The sequence below is a fragment of the Drosophila santomea genome, chromosome 3L (assembly GCF_016746245.2).
Source record: "Drosophila santomea strain STO CAGO 1482 chromosome 3L, Prin_Dsan_1.1, whole genome shotgun sequence".
Taxonomy (NCBI): domain Eukaryota; kingdom Metazoa; phylum Arthropoda; class Insecta; order Diptera; family Drosophilidae; genus Drosophila; species Drosophila santomea.
Window position 1 is genome coordinate 17,293,207 of NC_053018.2, and position 16,339 is coordinate 17,309,545.

The 16,339-nt window shown below is 48.6% G+C and overlaps 4 protein-coding genes across 5 annotated transcripts; all 4 read left to right on the top strand.

Annotated features, from left to right (window-relative positions):
- Window positions 1–87: 87 nt before the first annotated feature.
- On the top strand, window positions 88–4,297 carry LOC120450103 (fibroin heavy chain). Its single transcript, XM_039632898.2, has 4 exons — window positions 88–715; window positions 1,661–1,798; window positions 2,705–2,886; window positions 2,940–4,297. Exons 1-4 carry the CDS (start codon window positions 585–587, stop codon window positions 4,295–4,297), a joined length of 1,809 nt encoding a protein of 602 aa, XP_039488832.2. The 5' UTR covers window positions 88–584.
- Window positions 4,298–4,588: 291 nt separating this feature from the next.
- LOC120450104 lies at window positions 4,589–5,301 on the top strand. Its single transcript, XM_039632899.2, has one exon. It carries the CDS (start codon window positions 4,595–4,597, stop codon window positions 5,189–5,191), a length of 597 nt encoding a protein of 198 aa, XP_039488833.2. The 5' UTR covers window positions 4,589–4,594; the 3' UTR covers window positions 5,192–5,301.
- Window positions 5,302–8,313: 3,012 nt separating this feature from the next.
- LOC120449115 lies at window positions 8,314–13,485 on the top strand. 2 transcript variants are annotated; one of them, XM_039631425.2, is made up of 3 exons: window positions 8,314–8,378; window positions 10,202–10,269; window positions 10,560–12,330. In XM_039631425.2, exons 1-3 carry the CDS (start codon window positions 8,364–8,366, stop codon window positions 12,328–12,330), a joined length of 1,854 nt encoding a protein of 617 aa, XP_039487359.2. In that variant the 5' UTR covers window positions 8,314–8,363. The 2 variants fall into 2 exon arrangements, with proteins under 2 accessions (XP_039487359.2, XP_043861985.1); XM_044006050.1 differs by lacking the exon at window positions 10,560–12,330 and adding an exon at window positions 12,621–13,485 and having other exon boundaries at window positions 8,364–8,378.
- Window positions 13,486–13,664: 179 nt separating this feature from the next.
- LOC122756441 lies at window positions 13,665–15,085 on the top strand. The gene is made up of 4 exons (XM_044005956.1): window positions 13,665–13,708; window positions 13,893–14,578; window positions 14,644–14,723; window positions 14,822–15,085. The coding sequence occupies exons 1-4, from the start codon at window positions 13,665–13,667 to the stop codon at window positions 15,083–15,085; spliced, it is 1,074 nt and encodes a 357-aa protein (XP_043861891.1).
- Window positions 15,086–16,339: the final 1,254 nt, after the last annotated feature.

Here is a 16,339-nt window from a genome sequence, read left to right on the forward strand (position 1 = left end):
TTCCCCGCCCCGCCCCCCGCAAACTGGCGAACAAGGAGCCATAAAATAGGAGAAACACAGCAGCAGCAGCAGCAGCTGCAACAACACTTGCGTGTCCATCATTAGAACGAATTCTCTCACCTGAGCCCCGCGCCCACTTTCCGCCTTTTCTTGTAACGCAATTTGCACACAAATGCTGCTGTTTCATCTTCGTGGCTTCGGCTCTTTTCGGTGGGTGGTCAGGTGAGACAAGCACCACCACTACCACCACTAGCACCACTAGCTCCACTAGCAGCACCACCAAACGCCGCACGAACCGCTCGCTGAGTCGCCTGAGAATCGTATTTAAATACGAAGGTCTAACGCTGGATCGCATCAGTCGTCGCCGTCGCGTTGTTCTAGCCGCTAGCTCCTCTCGAAGATCGCCAGCCAAATCGGAGTTTAAGTCGGGATCCAAGCTCGGATTGGAAGACAATCGAATCGAATCGGATCGGATCGGATCGGTTGGGGGAATAGAAGTTTATGTGGTGACTGTGCATCTGGAACAGGATGCCCGTTTGATACTTGTTTTATCTCTGAATTGGATTACAACGAATGCGATTTGAATGATGCTGCATCTACATCGGCACGCGAATCTCCTCCTGTTTCTCTGCGCATTTCTGGGATACTTTGCGCATCCTGCGAGAGCCGACGTCGAGTACAATACCATCAACGAGGATGGATCTTTTCAGTTTCGGTACAGAGATGTGTGACAAATTATTGTGAACATTTTAAAAGGATATCAGCACAGAAAACGTGGCATTAAAGATGAAATGCATATTCTAGCAAAACCAAGTGACTTTAACAATCTGATGACTACTTAAAATTGTAATTTAGTACTCGGTTTGGAGAAAATTACATTATTTTTAGAAATGCTTAAGGGCAGAGTTAAATTTTGGCAGAGTTTAACAAATAGACTAGCATCTAAAATAGACTTGACTAAGAATAAGGTTAAAAAAATATACACTAATATCGATTTGGACCAAAATCACTTTATAATCTGATATACGCAATGAAAACTTTTGTTAAACTAACGGATTACATAATTTGTATAATAGAGTTCTTTAAATTATAAATAATTATTTTTTGGATAAAAAGTTAGGTGACTTAATTCAATTACAACTTTCAACTTAATCCTTAATCATCACAGTCATCAATACCAAAACCTAACCCATAACCATAATTTGTTTAAGTAGAATACAATAACTGTTCTATTACAAAGTTAGTTGTCGTCAATTTGCCTTTTTAATAGGAATACACTAAATTAATAGTAGTTAGTCTTGGAATAGAGTCATAACCTTTCCCAATTACCTACAACCTCCGCTGTTCGGTGGAATAGAAAACCCCTAAAAGAGAACAACTCAATTACAGTGCTCTTAGCAGCCACGGGTCATAAATCTAACAAATCATCTAATCGGTCAAAGATGTTAGCTACCTTACCATCATACCGAGCAAATCTGAGATTTTTAGCACCTCTTTAACGCCCCAACGTTTTGCAACCACAACAATAACACGCTTCCGACCATCTTTCCCTTCCATTTCGCACGCATGGGGCACCGCAATTACTTCTGTTTCGATCTCTGCTCCCCGGCATGGATAATGGATAATGGCTCTGCTGCTGCTGCCACCGATCGGCCAAAAGACATGCAAATGATGACATTGGCGGCTACTATCACAGCGCCTCGGGCACTCCGGACAACACGGTGCGAGGTCGCTACGGTTCGCGGAGTCCGGCGAGCGGCCAGATCGAGGAGACGGTCTACACGGCCGGACCACGTGGGTGAGTAATCGAAGACCGAATCGGTGGCCCAGCCGAGTGAGTAAAGTGCGGTGGTGCACTGGGAGAAAAGGGCACTGCTTCTAGGTGCATGGGTGTAAAGCAAATCGCATTCTAAAGACTTTAGGAAAACTCTTTTACAAATAATTGTAGCTAAAGAGTTTGCAAGGAATATAGAGTGATACAAAATTAACTTTTTAAAAACCATCTTCATTTATTCGAACTATCTTACTAATAAAGTTGTAACTCTACTTATTAAAACTAAAAGAAATTAAAGAAAATTTCCAAATGAGACAAAAGAGATAGAACAAAATTAAGCACTCTTCTCAAAACATAACGATTTTGTTTCCAATTCCGAGCTTTAACTTACTTGAGGTCGGAGATTTTCCCGAGTGTATGGGCGGCGGAGGAAGTGGCAGCACAAAGTGAGTTATCTCCCCGCGATGTCAGAGCTGAGCTCATATATCAGCGGTTGGCGGCAGGCGGCGGCCACTGAAGCGAAACCCAAGCAAACGGGAGGGGCATCGTGGAGTTGGAGCCGTTCTAACACATTGGACTGCTTTTTCTGGCGTTGCCTAAACGTTTTTCCATTACCGCTTCGGCTACTGTTGTTTTTGCAATCTCCGGTAAATTGGGGAAACAGAAACAAAAAGCTGTTAACAAATTGACTGGCCTGAAGTTCCGAGCAAAAAACGAAATGGATTGTAGATGGCAGATGCTCAACGACAGCGATGATTCTGAATGGGATCGTTCCCAAAGAGATGTGTAGTAATCGAAGTAATGGCGTGTCGGACTAAGATCGAATCTATATTCAAAATTGCAGTGCGAGTCCGCTTCCGCTGGAAGGGTTTACCCAATCCCCACCCATTGTGTCGGTAGCTAATTAATCTCCCTCCGTTTCCCACATAGATTTCGCGTGAACGGACCGAAAATCCATCGGAAAATGGACCTGGCCCAGTATCCGGTTCTGCCGCGTGGAAGTCCGGACGATCCGCTGGCCGATCCCTTTGACGATCCATCCTACAGCTTCAGTTTCCGCACTCCGGATCAGTCGCGCAGCGAAGAGAATGATTCAGGAAATAGGATAAGGGGTAAGTTCTTTGGTTCCTTATAATATACTGCATATTAACTGGTATAATTCTAGGATTGTACTCCTATTTGGACGATGTGGGCGAGCGGCACAGTGTTCGCTATGCAGCAGGAGCCGGAACCGGATTCGAGATCTCCAACGCAGTGCCGGACAGCCCATCAGTCGTGGCTTACTCCAGTCCTCTGTACAAGTCGCATCCCAAAGCGCGTGGCAAGATGTCTGTGCAAAGAGGACCGGCTGGGAGTTACAAGCTGATAGCCTCCGGTTCGGATCACCGACGGGCAGAGAGTCGAGCCCCCGATGGCCTGGTGAGGGGTACCTACTCCTTCCTGGACGACAAGGGCGTGCAGCGGACCGTGGAGTATATAGCTGGAGCAGGAATTGGCTACCGGGTGGTTCAAAACCGGATTGGTCCTGGAACGCATATAAATCCCTCTGTGGCTGATTTCCGTCTGGCAGATCCGGACTTCCGACTGGCTAATGATTTCGGCAGGGGTGCAGGTGGTGGCTTAGGTCCCAAGGCAGGTGGAGGTGGAGGTGGATCTGGTAGTGGAAGTGGTTCAGTGGGAGCTTCAGGTTCAGTTTCAGGGGCTGGTGGAGCGGGAAGAGGTCGTACTCCCAGCAGACCCGGGGGCAAAGATTTTCTGAAGCCGGCTGACGGGGCCAGAGATAGGAATCGTGGAGAGGGTGATGCAGGTGGAGCTGATGAAGACCTGGGACCCCATGCTAATGACCACGGGGATGACGTTGGGCTTAGCAGTAGCTCCTCAGGTTCCACGAGTTTTAATGGCAAGGAAGATCGGAGAGGGTTCCCCGCGGGGAGTCCCCAACGGGGCAGTACTAGATACGATGGCGGAGGTGATAGCTCGCAGAGAGGAGGTTCAGGTGGCTCCACGAGGAACAATGTAAGTGGATCTCGAAACAGAAACCGATTCGGCGGCGGTGGTGGAGGAAGTGCGTCCTCTGAGAGGGGCGCAGGAAGGGGAGACGCTGCAGGTGGAGGAGGCAGTCGCCGAGGTGGAGGAGGTGGAGCCGGAGCCTCCAGCGAAGGCGACTCCGGCCTGGGCTACCTGCCGCCCACAGGTGGATCAGGCACTAGTGCCATCAGCGGACCCGGGGACAATTACCACCTCAACGACGACGATGTGGGCAGTTCACTGCCCCCACTGGTCACCGCCAATCACCGAATTCTGGAGATCGACAGGGATCGGGAGTGGGTGCAGCGACACCGCGACTCCACCGTGATCAAGAACGTGGGTAAATGGTACGTGGGTCTGCCGCCAGGTCAAAGTGTGCGTGCCCATGTGCAGAACATCGACATCATACCCTTGGGCGGAAGGATCGGTCTCTCGCCGTCGGAGGCACTGCGTCAGGATGAGATCGCCGAGCTGAATGCCTCAAGGGAGCACTAAGCACTCGCTGGCTCCCATTGGATCTGTAGTTTGTAGTGCGTAGCTCTAAGTGATCAGTGTTGAGCAACCGAAACTGGGTTGACTCCACATGGAAACTACAACAGTATTTAAAGCGGAATACATTTTTTGTCTGTATCTGTATCTCAAACTGTATCTGTATCTCTAGCTAACAGTTATTTGATATCCGTGGATGCGGGTATAAGCAGGTTAATGTGCACACTGCGGTTTCCTTGAATCTCCATATAACCCCATGACTTGGCATGCTCGGAGTTTAGTTGTTTCCGAGACTTAATCGAGATGCTGGTGCTTGGGATTGCATGGCTGGCAGTTTCCTGTGCTCAAGGAGCGCAAGTGTACATGCAGTTCAATGGACATGGGTACTCCTACAACACGGATGGCGATAGATTGGACAGGAGTGTCGTTTCCCCCAGCTTTGGGGCATCTTCTCTGGATTCCTTTGGGCCACTGAACTTTGTGCAGCAGGCCTTGAGGACAAGGCACACTCCACTTCCCAGGATTTCCTACAATCCTGCACACGATAATCTGGCAGAGGCAACTTCCTTGCTGAGTAGAGGCTACCAAGTAGCACCGACCAATCTACTGAAGCCGCTGCAAAGCCACCGAAACTTTGATTTCAGCACCGACCAGATGTCGCATGCCCAGCACACCGATGAGGCGGGAAATGTGTTGGGCAAGTACTCCTACTACGATGAGGCTGGCTACCATGAGCTGAGCTACAAGGCGGGCGCCGGCATCGGATTCGTGGTCATGGGTGGCAATTTGGCCAAGGCCACCGCCGCTGAACCGCACTCGGAAATAGAAATCGGAAACGGAATCCAAACAAATGCCTTGACAAGCCTGCAAGAGTTGCATAAATATCGTGGCTACACGTAAATAAAATACATTAGCTCAAACTATTGCTCGTTCTACTTGGGTGTCTTTCGTTATTTACTGGAACTCTTTGGAGATCTGACAGTGTCAGCTGTCGTGTTTGACACCTACGTGATCGGGGATCTGAGCTGCAAACGTATGTCTCAGAATGAGTGACGGGTATAATGACAGAGTTCATTCAAATAAAGGGTTGCTTCTTTGAAAGTAACTAACAACTAATCATTATAGAGAACTCTGCATTTCATACCTTTTTTGCTGCAACCACATACTTGGATCGAAAGGCTTTCATCAACGTTTATAAAAATAATTTACCTAAAATGAATTTATTTTAAAATGCTGGCCCAGATATATAAGCTGATATAAGCTGTTGTCATTGTAAAACTTGGATCATGATTCCCTGCCCCGAAAAAGGCAGCATACGTCTGGCATACTACATAAATTACAATAATAACTATAAATCCTTAAAGCGATTATCGCATCAATACCAGATTTACTGCTCCGTACATAATTTTTTACCCGTTTACAATAAAAGGGCTTGCATAAAGTAGATAAGGGTAAACATTGTCAGTTTCCGATCGTAAATGATTGTAAGAGCTTTAATTGCTTGTGGCGCGTGCTTTGGCACGATACAAGTGCTGCGATTTATGCATGTTATAAACCCTAATTGATTTTCCGATCATAAAAATGGTTATTTGGTCGCACAAAGTCATTTTACAAATGGACAGTGCATCCCAAAGCCAAATTGAGTCAGCTCTGTGGCTTATTTATTTTTGTTTGGGTAATTTCATGTCTCGGAACGGGACCAATATAATACAGCATTTGAAATGTTCGACGCGTGCGCGCACTTGCCAAATAATTTGAATCGAACGGAAAGCCTTGGCGACCACAGCGTGGCCTAAATAAAATATATTTCTGGCCGCGCGAAGCCAAGAAAAGCCCAAAAGCCCAAAAGCAATAATAATATGCATATTTGGCAAAACAAAAAGTTATTACATGGGCCAGTTTGACCGAAAGTTTCACTGCCACAATTAAGTTTAATGTCAAGAGATCTAAGCTAGTGATTTCCCTGAAACAAGTTCCTACGCACTCGAAAACTTTCTTCGCCGATTGCACTTAAAGAACGTACAGAAAAGCACTAAAAAGCTTGCTGCTTACCACTGACATAGATTCTATTTGGCCGGGCCGGGTATAGGGTTTGTATGGCTGAAATGGCCACGTTCTCAGCGTAGAAATCAATGGCTCACCTGGGAAGTAGCCGAGGTGCATAATTGGGTTAGCGTAGCAGCAGAACGTAGCAGCCTGCATTGAAACCACAAATTACTGGGGCTCTGGCTCTGGTTCTCCCAGGTGCCAGTTAGCTGTTTCTGTTTCTGTTTCTGCTTCGGTTTCTGTTTTATTTTCCCGCTCATAAACAACGGTTTGGGCTGGGATTCTCCTCCTCGCCGAAGGTCAGACTTAATTGGCCGGGGCCTAGGCAACGACATCCCACTAGCAGTCCCGTTTCGTCTGCATTTATAAATAGGCCCCAAGGTCTCTGTGGGTCTTGGGTCTTCAACTCCTCGACTCGCTCTTCGGCTGCTTGGATTTCTGCTGGGGTTCGATTTATCGCCTTTTGATTGCTGCATTCCAATTGTGGATCAAGTGGTGCGTGTGGCGCATTCGTGGCTTACAACGTGTTGCTGCTAATTTCGTATGCTCCCTTCGGCGCTGCATACTCTGCACACTCGAAACCATAAATCTTGTGGCAATTTTATTGATGCCTGCGTGTGCCACAAAGGTCGACCCCCCGTTCGAAGCTGGTTAATCAGGGAATATGCATTATTGCTGCTTGCACTGCGGAGTCAGTAGCTGAGTAGCTGGCTGCTTGGGGCATACAAGCCAATAAAAGAATAAATTGCAGTTGGATCACAGCAAAGTTAATCGGAGAATTAATGGTTCTGGGCTGATAAAGACTTTGGGCTGCAAAGAAAACAAATGACTTAAGGTACGAACCTGAAATCAATTTCTCTGATTTCAGGCATTTGTAATTCATGATTATCGATCAAAAACGGCCCGAAGCAAAGTCTTAATCCCGACATCTGTTGATACCCGAGAAGTGTGTGAAGTCTTCACGCCGAAGTGATTGTCAAATCATAAAAAGAACACGGCTCTTGAGTCACTTTGTGCGAAAGTTCCTAACGAGTTTCAGGCCAACATTTTAATTGAATCGGACGGCAACCAATCGATTCATTCATCACGGTAAGTCCCTTGCCATTTTGGCTTATGTCATGTTTTGGGCCCGTTCCGAGCTGATTACCTCTCCACTTCCCACACGCATTTCGCTTCTATTCCCGTGGCTCACTCCACTTGTAATGGCCACTCACTTCGCTCCTGTCCCGTCACACTCAGTCAAGCCAATAAACGGCCAATTAATCAAAGTCAGCGCTGTGATTCTAGGTGCTAGGTTGCGAAACAGTAGTTCGAAGAAGCGCCTGTAAGCACATCTAATCACATGCCTGGGAAATATCTGACAATATGTTAGGCAAACTATTTGCCTAACCCAAGGGATCGGGGGAAGATTTCAATCTGAGAAATCCTAGAGTTGTAAGCCTGCATATCAATTGGAGTTGTGTACCCTGGAGCTGGTAACCAAATCCCACAGATCCACGCCCCCAGATAAAAGCCAGGCCAAGGCGCTCGACTACGTGCTAGCGAACTAGCGGACTTCTCTTCGGCTCTCTCTTCTGCCCAAGCCCCAATTCTCTTACACCTGATCGGGCCCTGTTTTCTTGGCCATTTCTTTCGCTTCGTCGTTTGCATCGCTAATGGAAATGTTATAAACAGACGCGCTGGGCCCGGCCAGCACTCAGTTCATCTTCAGACGTCGCCTGGCTCGCTGGCTCTTGGTTCTTGGTAGGAGTTTCATTTCCAGACCCTATTTATTGTGCGTGACAAAATAAAAATAAGAATGAAAACCAACGGAACCTGAAACAATCGTAAATTGAAAGCTCAGCAGGATTGGTTTTTTAGTGCTTTTAGTGTGTGTGATTTTGCCGCGTGATAACCCAGAGTGCCACTCATCCCGTTTCTCGTTTGCAGTTCAAGGATATATTGTCAAGGCGAGGATTGGTCAACGCCACGAGCACCAAGAATTTACTGAAATATCAGAAATCATTCACCAGAACTCTGCGTTAAAATGCGCTTCCTTGTTGTAAGTCGAACCGAACGAAAAAGAAAATTTTAACATTTTGGGAATACAAAACGAAACTAGTTTATACCTGACCGCAATTAATCATTTATTGCTCCGTGCCGCCGCTGAACTCATTAACTCGTCAACTGGCCCAAGTTCGTGCCTTAAGTCTTTTGTTTCTTTCACTTCTGAATTGCCACTAACTTTCACTAAGCGACTTAGTTGATTCTTGGCTTGGCTCTTTACCCTTTTTGGTCGCCTTAATTAGCCTTAATTATTCTCTGAGCCATATGCAAATATTAATAGCATGGCTAAAATCATTCCGGGCATTATAATAACCAGAAATCAATTTATGTGCTAAGAACTCTATTGGGGAATCTTTTTATATTATTGCCAAAAGGTTAAGACCTCTTTGTGCCAGTTCTTGTTTATTTAGAAAAGGTGTTTCAAAGGGCTAATTCATTCCGAAAAGTGAAACCCTTTTCTCCATTCCATTGGAACGTGACAAGATTCTAGCCGCACCCCAATTTAAAAAGTGAGAATTAGTCATTCAAACCAAGGGAGTATTGTTCCTTGCATTATTCATATTCCCATTAAGAAAAGCATACCCTTAAAAGTCAAAACTCAACAGCGTCTGTGCCATAAGCAACAATACCATTCAATTATAACCATAACCAATACAACCATTTGTTTTAAAAGCCCAAAAAATAATTATGACTCGGGGAACATAAAATTAATATGCCGCAAACGTATAAAAATCATGCGTGGGCTAACAAAAGGTAATATAAGTTTAACTGCCAAACAATCGACCACATTTGTGTGGGGTTCTTAACTATAAGTGCATTGGTTTGTTTTCGAGTTTCTGATCGTTTCGATAGTGGTTCATAAATTAATCAATTTATGAGTATAGACAGTAAGCCACACGTCCCAAGTCCATCAATCCCTGCCCAATTAGCTCCATGGGAATGGCTCTGGAATATCATTTAAGACCAAAAGACACTTGATCGGATGTGAAGAACAGGAGACGGACCCATTTATATCTTGTTTAAGAACATAAAATGCTGCGCTTAAACTTTGCATTCGAGCCATTAACCCAGTTTATTTTTGGACAAGGCACACCCAATACGGGGTCGAATCGGTATCGTTATGTGAGGGCAATATAATAAATAAGGCGATACTCACAAAAGAAAGCAGACAGAAATACATCTTACTGCTTGGGGGGATGCAAGAGATCTTGCAAATCAATGGCAACCAGGTTCGACAGCCTCTGTGCCAGAATCTCTTCTCTCGAGTTACGTTTCGGCCCCGAAATCGTAACAGCCGCCTAGAGGTTCAGGTCAATGACACAACACGAGCCTCGACTTCAGATCCAGCTTTGGCTTTGGCTTGGGCTCTGACTTTGGTTTCGGTCTCAGTTCCTCTCGGCTTTGTGACATTTCGGCGGTGATAGATAGGCGTGCGGGCCGTGGTCGTTTCCACCGGCTAACGGTTGCGTCAATATTGACTTTGCCAAAGATGTGGAGAGCCGGCGAGAGTGAGTCAAATATTTGCCGATCGTGAGGTTCTTGACAATCATGTTCGGGTTTGGGGGAAAATTCGACATTCAGTACTTAAGCCGTTCCTTGCCACCTGGCTCTCACTTTTCGGCTTAGCGTTCAGCGGCGTAAGAAATTATGCAAATGCGCTGGAGGAGCAGGGAGAGAGACTTTCGCAAGGGACTTGACCGCATTCCATACGTGCGACTTTTGTGTCCATTACGACATCGGAATACAGACACCCTATCTGACCATCTAACCGGAGTAAATCATTGATCATTCATCTATTGTCACACATTTGTCTTTCAGCTCTCAACACTGCTGCTGGCCTCTTTGGCTCTTGGCCAGGCCCAACAGCCCGGTGGACTGGCCGTCGAGTAAGTAGATTAGTTGCTAGTTACCAGTTACCAGTTACCCAGCCCAAAGACCCCAAATAACCATGAATGCCTTGCCTGCCAAATGTGACTGTGTCAACGCTAATGCTCATTCCAAGTAGAAGTTGATGCGCTTGCCTAGAACTATGTGACTAAACCCAAAAGCCCAGACTTGTGACTAACCCCAAAACTCATTGCCCTCCGCCCAACCACACATTTCCCTGCATTAGCAACTAAAAGCAAACTCCACCAACAGAGAGACAGACCAAACAAACCCCACCTTTCGTTTGCAGAATTCAGAAGCAGCGACTGATCAAATTTCCCGAAGACTTTGAGCCCAACGCGGCCACTCCGTCCTCGGAAAAGGCGGACGAGGCCAAGCGCATCCTCGAGCAGATAGCCAAGGTAAACGAGGCCTTTGGCTACGTGAAGAAGCAGCCGGAGCAGCCCAAGCTGCCCCCGATCCTTGATTCCAGCCAATACCTGTTCCCCAAGCCCGCCCATCAGCCGTTCCACGCCCATCAGCACCACTTCTCGGGCAGTAATGGCCAGACCTTGCTAGAGCCCTCCATTAGGGCGGTGAAACTCACAAGGAATGTGGCGGGCAGCTTCAATGTGCCACCCAGATTGCGCCAGGCCATTGAGAGCTCCTCCAAGGAGGAGAAGAAAGCCCAGCTCTACTTCCGCCCCAACCAGGTGGAGGTACCGAAGCCCAGTTCCCAACAAGAAGCTCAGCAGCTGCCCGCCCACTTTGTGGTGCCCGTGCACCTGTACAAGCTCAACAAGGAGGAGTACCTCAAGGAGCACGCCTCGCAGGAATACAAGATAAAGGGATACAAAATCATAGGCGATGTGGACAGCTTCTATGGCAAGGCGAAAGCTGGGCGAAAACAGGGCAAGACGACGCCCAAGTACCACCTCTTCTTCCTGCCCCGAGAACTGGCTCTCAATGAAGATGGCACCCCAAAGAGGGGAAATTCCACCACCGTAGGCACCACCACCACAAAGGCTCCTGCGCCTATGAGCTTCAAGGAATACCGGTTGGACTCCCGCGAGAAGCCCGTGCATAAGCCACAGAAGATTCAGCCCAGCTTGGCACCGGAATTGAACTCCTTGAACAGAAAGAAGGTTGGTTCCACGGTGAAGCCCATTCGCTTGAGCGGCAAGGAAGCCGAACAGCAAACATACCAGGGATCCTCCTCCTTGGTTTCCTCCTCCTTAGGCTCCCCCGCCCTTAATATCAAGGCGACTTCTGCTCCCGTCCTGTTGAGCTCTACTTTACCACCATCTGGAGGCCTACTGCCGAATCGGAATCGCTTAAGTCCTTTCCGCATGCCCGGCATGAATATAGCTGAGATGCAGAATCAGACCTCGGCGGCCATCAAGAATGCCTTCCAAAACATTTTCAAGCTGCCCTTCCGACCTCCAATGGCGGCCACAGCTGCACAAGGTCCTGTGATCGTTGGCAATGCTCCCCTGAAGAATCACTCCATCGATTCGGAGGACTATAAATGGGAGGATGAGAACGAAGGCGCCGGCGATGGGATGGCAGATGATGTGGATACCATTGAGAACACCGCCGCCGAACTGGACAACAGTGCCTCCTCAGAGAAGCACCTGTTTGCCCACAAGGCCCACCACCTGATGCACACTGTGGGCCAGGTGGCCACCGCCCAGCAAAGCACCCAAAAGCAGGCATTGCGCGAAGGAGGAATCATCATCCAGCGGCTGAAGGTGCGCAGGGGCGGCATTGCTATCGCAGGACCCGGGGGCGTGGCCACGGCGGGCAGCGGAGGAACGGCGATTGTTGGTCCCGGAGGCTATGCGCTCACCCATCCACGGAGTCTCACCATCGCCGGTCCCGGGGCCAAGGTGATCTCCATACCGGCAAATGTGGACCTGCAAGATGCCCTGGCACGCACCGATCTGGAGACGAGAAGTTTTCCGCGAGAGGGAAAGGTGGTGGCCACAGGACCAACGGTCTACTATGCGCCACCCACGGGCACGACGACCATGGAGGAGGATCAGGGAGCGGGGCTGGAGGCGGGCCAGTTCGAGGCTTAACCGCAATAGCTAGTACTTAGCACTTTTAGTTAGGATCCGTAGTTGGTATTGTCTAGTGTTCTAATAAATATTTGTATTTCGTAAATGTTTGGGCTTTTGCTTTCATCGTGTACATAGTACTTGTAAATGTCATCCACATTAATCCTCACTTATTCCGCATGCCAATAACCCGACACAGTTTAACCCCTCGAATTATTGCTGTAAATATTATTCGACTAACCAGCGGCTTTCTTCATCCTTCCCTCTATCCCACTATCCAAAAACTAAACCAAAAACAATCCTAACTCAAGTGCCTACTGGCGCACCACCAACATCGAGGCCTGGCCACCAGCAGCACCCGCTGCAGAGAAGTCCGGAAAACTAATTGCAGCAGCTGCTCCGGCCCAGCACCTTGCGCCCTATGGAGCCTATCAACCCGTGCTGCTCAGTGCCCCCTACTACGCCGCCTACAACCTGCCTCTGGCTTATGTGGTGCAACCCACCATAGCCGGTGCCACAACCACCAGCACCAGCACCAGTCCCACCACCAGCACCACAACTGGCAGACCCGAAAGCTTAGCCGAGGACAGCTCCAGCGAGTTGGAGAAACCAGAAAAGCTACAGGTACTGCCTGAGTTGGCAGAGAAGACCCGAACCACTGGCGATCTGAAGAGCGATGTGGGTCTCCGCTCGGCGGTCAGCAAAATAAACCCCGAGTATGTGATCGAAGAGATTGTTCCGGTGCCGGGCAAGCTGGTGATCTCCACTTCTGGGTCGCCCCGCTCCGCCAAGCAGCAGACGAAGAAGGCGACTGGCCCGCTGAAACTGAGGAAGCAGGCGGGTGGAAGAGTGCCCTTGAAAGTGGAGGCCACCGGAAAGACCAGCGCCAGTTCGGGCAACTTTCCGCAGATTCCCTTTGGAAACTACTTCCTGCCCTACAGACCGGAGCAGGCTCAGGCGATCCAGGGACGCAAGCAGGCTGCTCTCATCCTGGAACCCCATTCCAAGGCGGTGGTTGGTAATGGCGGCACTGCCATATCCACGCCCATTTCCAAGGCGTATCTAAAGAAGGGCGTGCCCACCAACGTTTACTTCAATCCGGAATCCGTGGCCATTGCAGGTGTGGGTGGCAAGGCACATGCTACGGCGGATCTGGAACTGGATTTGTTCACGTAAAGGAGGAAGGATTTGACTTAATGCTCAATTTCATTACCTGATTTCTTAGCATCTTAGATTTCGAAAGTCACTTGGCCAGAAAATTATCCTAAGAAATCGGTGGCTGAAAGTGGGCTATTTCGTAGTTTATCCAAGTGAATATAAGTGGTAGTCCCTCCTCCCAACTGACCTACGTTCCTATGTTAAGAACAGAGGCCCAAACTAATGTGTCATTTCCTAGATTGTAAATAAAGTAAACCGTAAACTGTACAGCTTTCGCCTTGGGTCATATAGTAGTCCGCTAATTCCATGTAGATATTCCAATGCTTCTCTAAATCCCCGCTTCATCCAGGCAACACCCCAACTCCACTTCCCACACACACACCCAACACACACTCTCTATAACCAAATCTAACCCCGCAAAGCAGACACAGATCGAGGTCGGCTCCGCTGGTCTTCGAGGAGCATCCCTACTACGGAGGACTGAGGGGTCAGCTTCTCCAGCTGCGTCCGCAGCGGGACGGCAGTGTGGGCAGCTTCATCCTGCAGCGCCAACAGCCGCAGGTGAGGGCTGTGCCCAGGGACTCCGATGACACTGTCACTATTACGGCGGCCAGCATCTCGGCGGTGGCCGATGGTAGTGGAGCCTCTAGCTCCAGCAGCTCGATCTCAGCCAGCGCCAGTGACTTCAATCGGATTCAGTCGGCCGCCGCTCGGTTGGTTGCCATTCAGGAGTTGGCCAAGCGCAAGGGCTCCTTCAGCGAGGAGGACAACAAGATCTATGCCAGCAGCCTGCTGGAACTGGGCCAGGCTGCCCAGAGTTTGGCCCTGCTCCAGCAAACCGGACAGATTAAGGACTTCAGTGTGTTGCTGCAGCCTGAAATGTTTGGCATTCCTCAGAAGCAGCCAGCCAACTTTGGCCTGGAGGCCACCAACAATCCGGCGGACCAGAAGATCGACGAACAGAAACTGGACGAGGTCACCGAGCAACAGTTCTCGCCGGATGAGCAGTTCCTGCCCCCCAACAACGAGGATCCCTATGAGGATGTCAACGATAGTGTCTCCGTTATGGCTCCCAAGAAAGATGCCGCCGTGGCTGAGGCAAAACCAGTGGGTAAGTTCTCTGAGGAAGCGAGTTCACTCTTAGTTTGATTCTAATACCTCCCAACCCCCTTTTAGGTCTCTCGATTGCCGGTGAAGGTGGAGTGGCCTCTTCAAAGCCGAATGCCGTTGCTCTTTCCGGCCGAAATGGATTGGCCGTAGCTTCGCCCAAGGCCACAGCCATTGCTGGGTTTCGCCCGAGGAGGCTGCTGCCTTCAGCATTTCATTGCCCACTCGGAATCAACTGGTGATCAAGAGTCCCAATCTGGCATCGGAGAAGGCCAGCGATGACTATGACTATAATGATGTACCTTTGACTATTGCCCGATTCCCCCTGACCCGGGAAACTCCTCAGCAAATGGTCCCGATTCGCATCTCTGGAGGGGATTCCCTGGTGGAAAGGTGGCGCACCGCCATCGCAGAGGATTATGCAGCCAGGCAGGCGCTGACCAAGGCGGCCATGCCACATCCCACACCCTTCATCCGCATGGCTCCCAAACGGCGTCTTCACTCCGAATAGGAATAGTGCCGTAGGATTGAAAGAGCTTGAAATTGGATTGGACCAGATCGCAATGAGATTCGTAGTTTACTTTAAGCAACATTTTTTGTGTGCCAGCTCCCAGATTGCCAATAAAATATGTCTATTTAAATGAAATTATTTGAGGCTTTTATTAAGGATCATTACAGGCCTCTTTCGTTACCTTCTCATATTAACTTAATCGTTTTATTTAATTAAAATTGCTTAGTATCTGTAATGTGAATATTATCTTATTTAGCCAAGCTTAAAAGATCCAGAATTCAGCAAATAGAGAACTCATTTAACCAAGTCAATGTGCTATTGGTTTGAAAACAATTACTTCAAAAGTTAGCTACTTTGTACAAAATTTCAGACACGAATATGGCTTGCAAAGGGTCGTTATGGTTCGGTCCTTAAGAGGAATGTAATTACAACCGACTTGGGGCCAAGAAACTGGGGTTTTCTATACCCTGTTATCCGGCATTCGAATCAGAGATCGCAAATAGCCATTCAAGATCACGTGAAGACTATGACAGAGAGCCACGGCAACGCATCTAATTGCTGAGGGAAGTGCATAGAGTTTATAAGGAAAATACATTTATTTATGCGATTGCGCACAGCGCATTGAAAATCTCAGGCGAACTGAACGCGAGCATGTGCAAATCTTGATTAATCTTTTCCGCCAGGGCAGGCAACATGAAAATAAATTATCTAAGCGGGCAGCGGTTGGAGGGGCGGTCGGCAGGAAGAAACACATTCAATTTGCACCTGAACCAGTTGGCTGCATCTACTGACTCTACCACTCTACCACTTACCATCTCCCATCCGAGTACCTTTGGCCGTCAATGCGGCTTCAATGCGATCGCCATGCCATGCTTGACTTCTATTACGCGGCAGGTTTAACAAACTTGATAGGCCCAGAACTTGGCCGGGGATGAGGCCAGGACGGCATCTCCGTTGACCATCTGCCATCTGCTGCTATCTGCAAGCGAACCTGAAACCAGAATGTATCTGGCCAGCCCGCTTTGTTGGCTATTCAGGCTTCTTTTGGCCAGCGAACGACCCGGTTCCCCCTTTGGCTTTCCTGCGGGAAGCTGCGCATTTCCAGTTCCATCAGGCAGCTTCAGGTCTTCGCTTCTTCAGCTCTTTGTTCTTGGGATAGGTCAGGGTAAGGGGTCTGTGGTCGCACATTATAAAAGCCCATGGCCGAGCAGCATTGGCCACCAGTTTCCTTGAAGTGGTCGCCGTGTTAACACT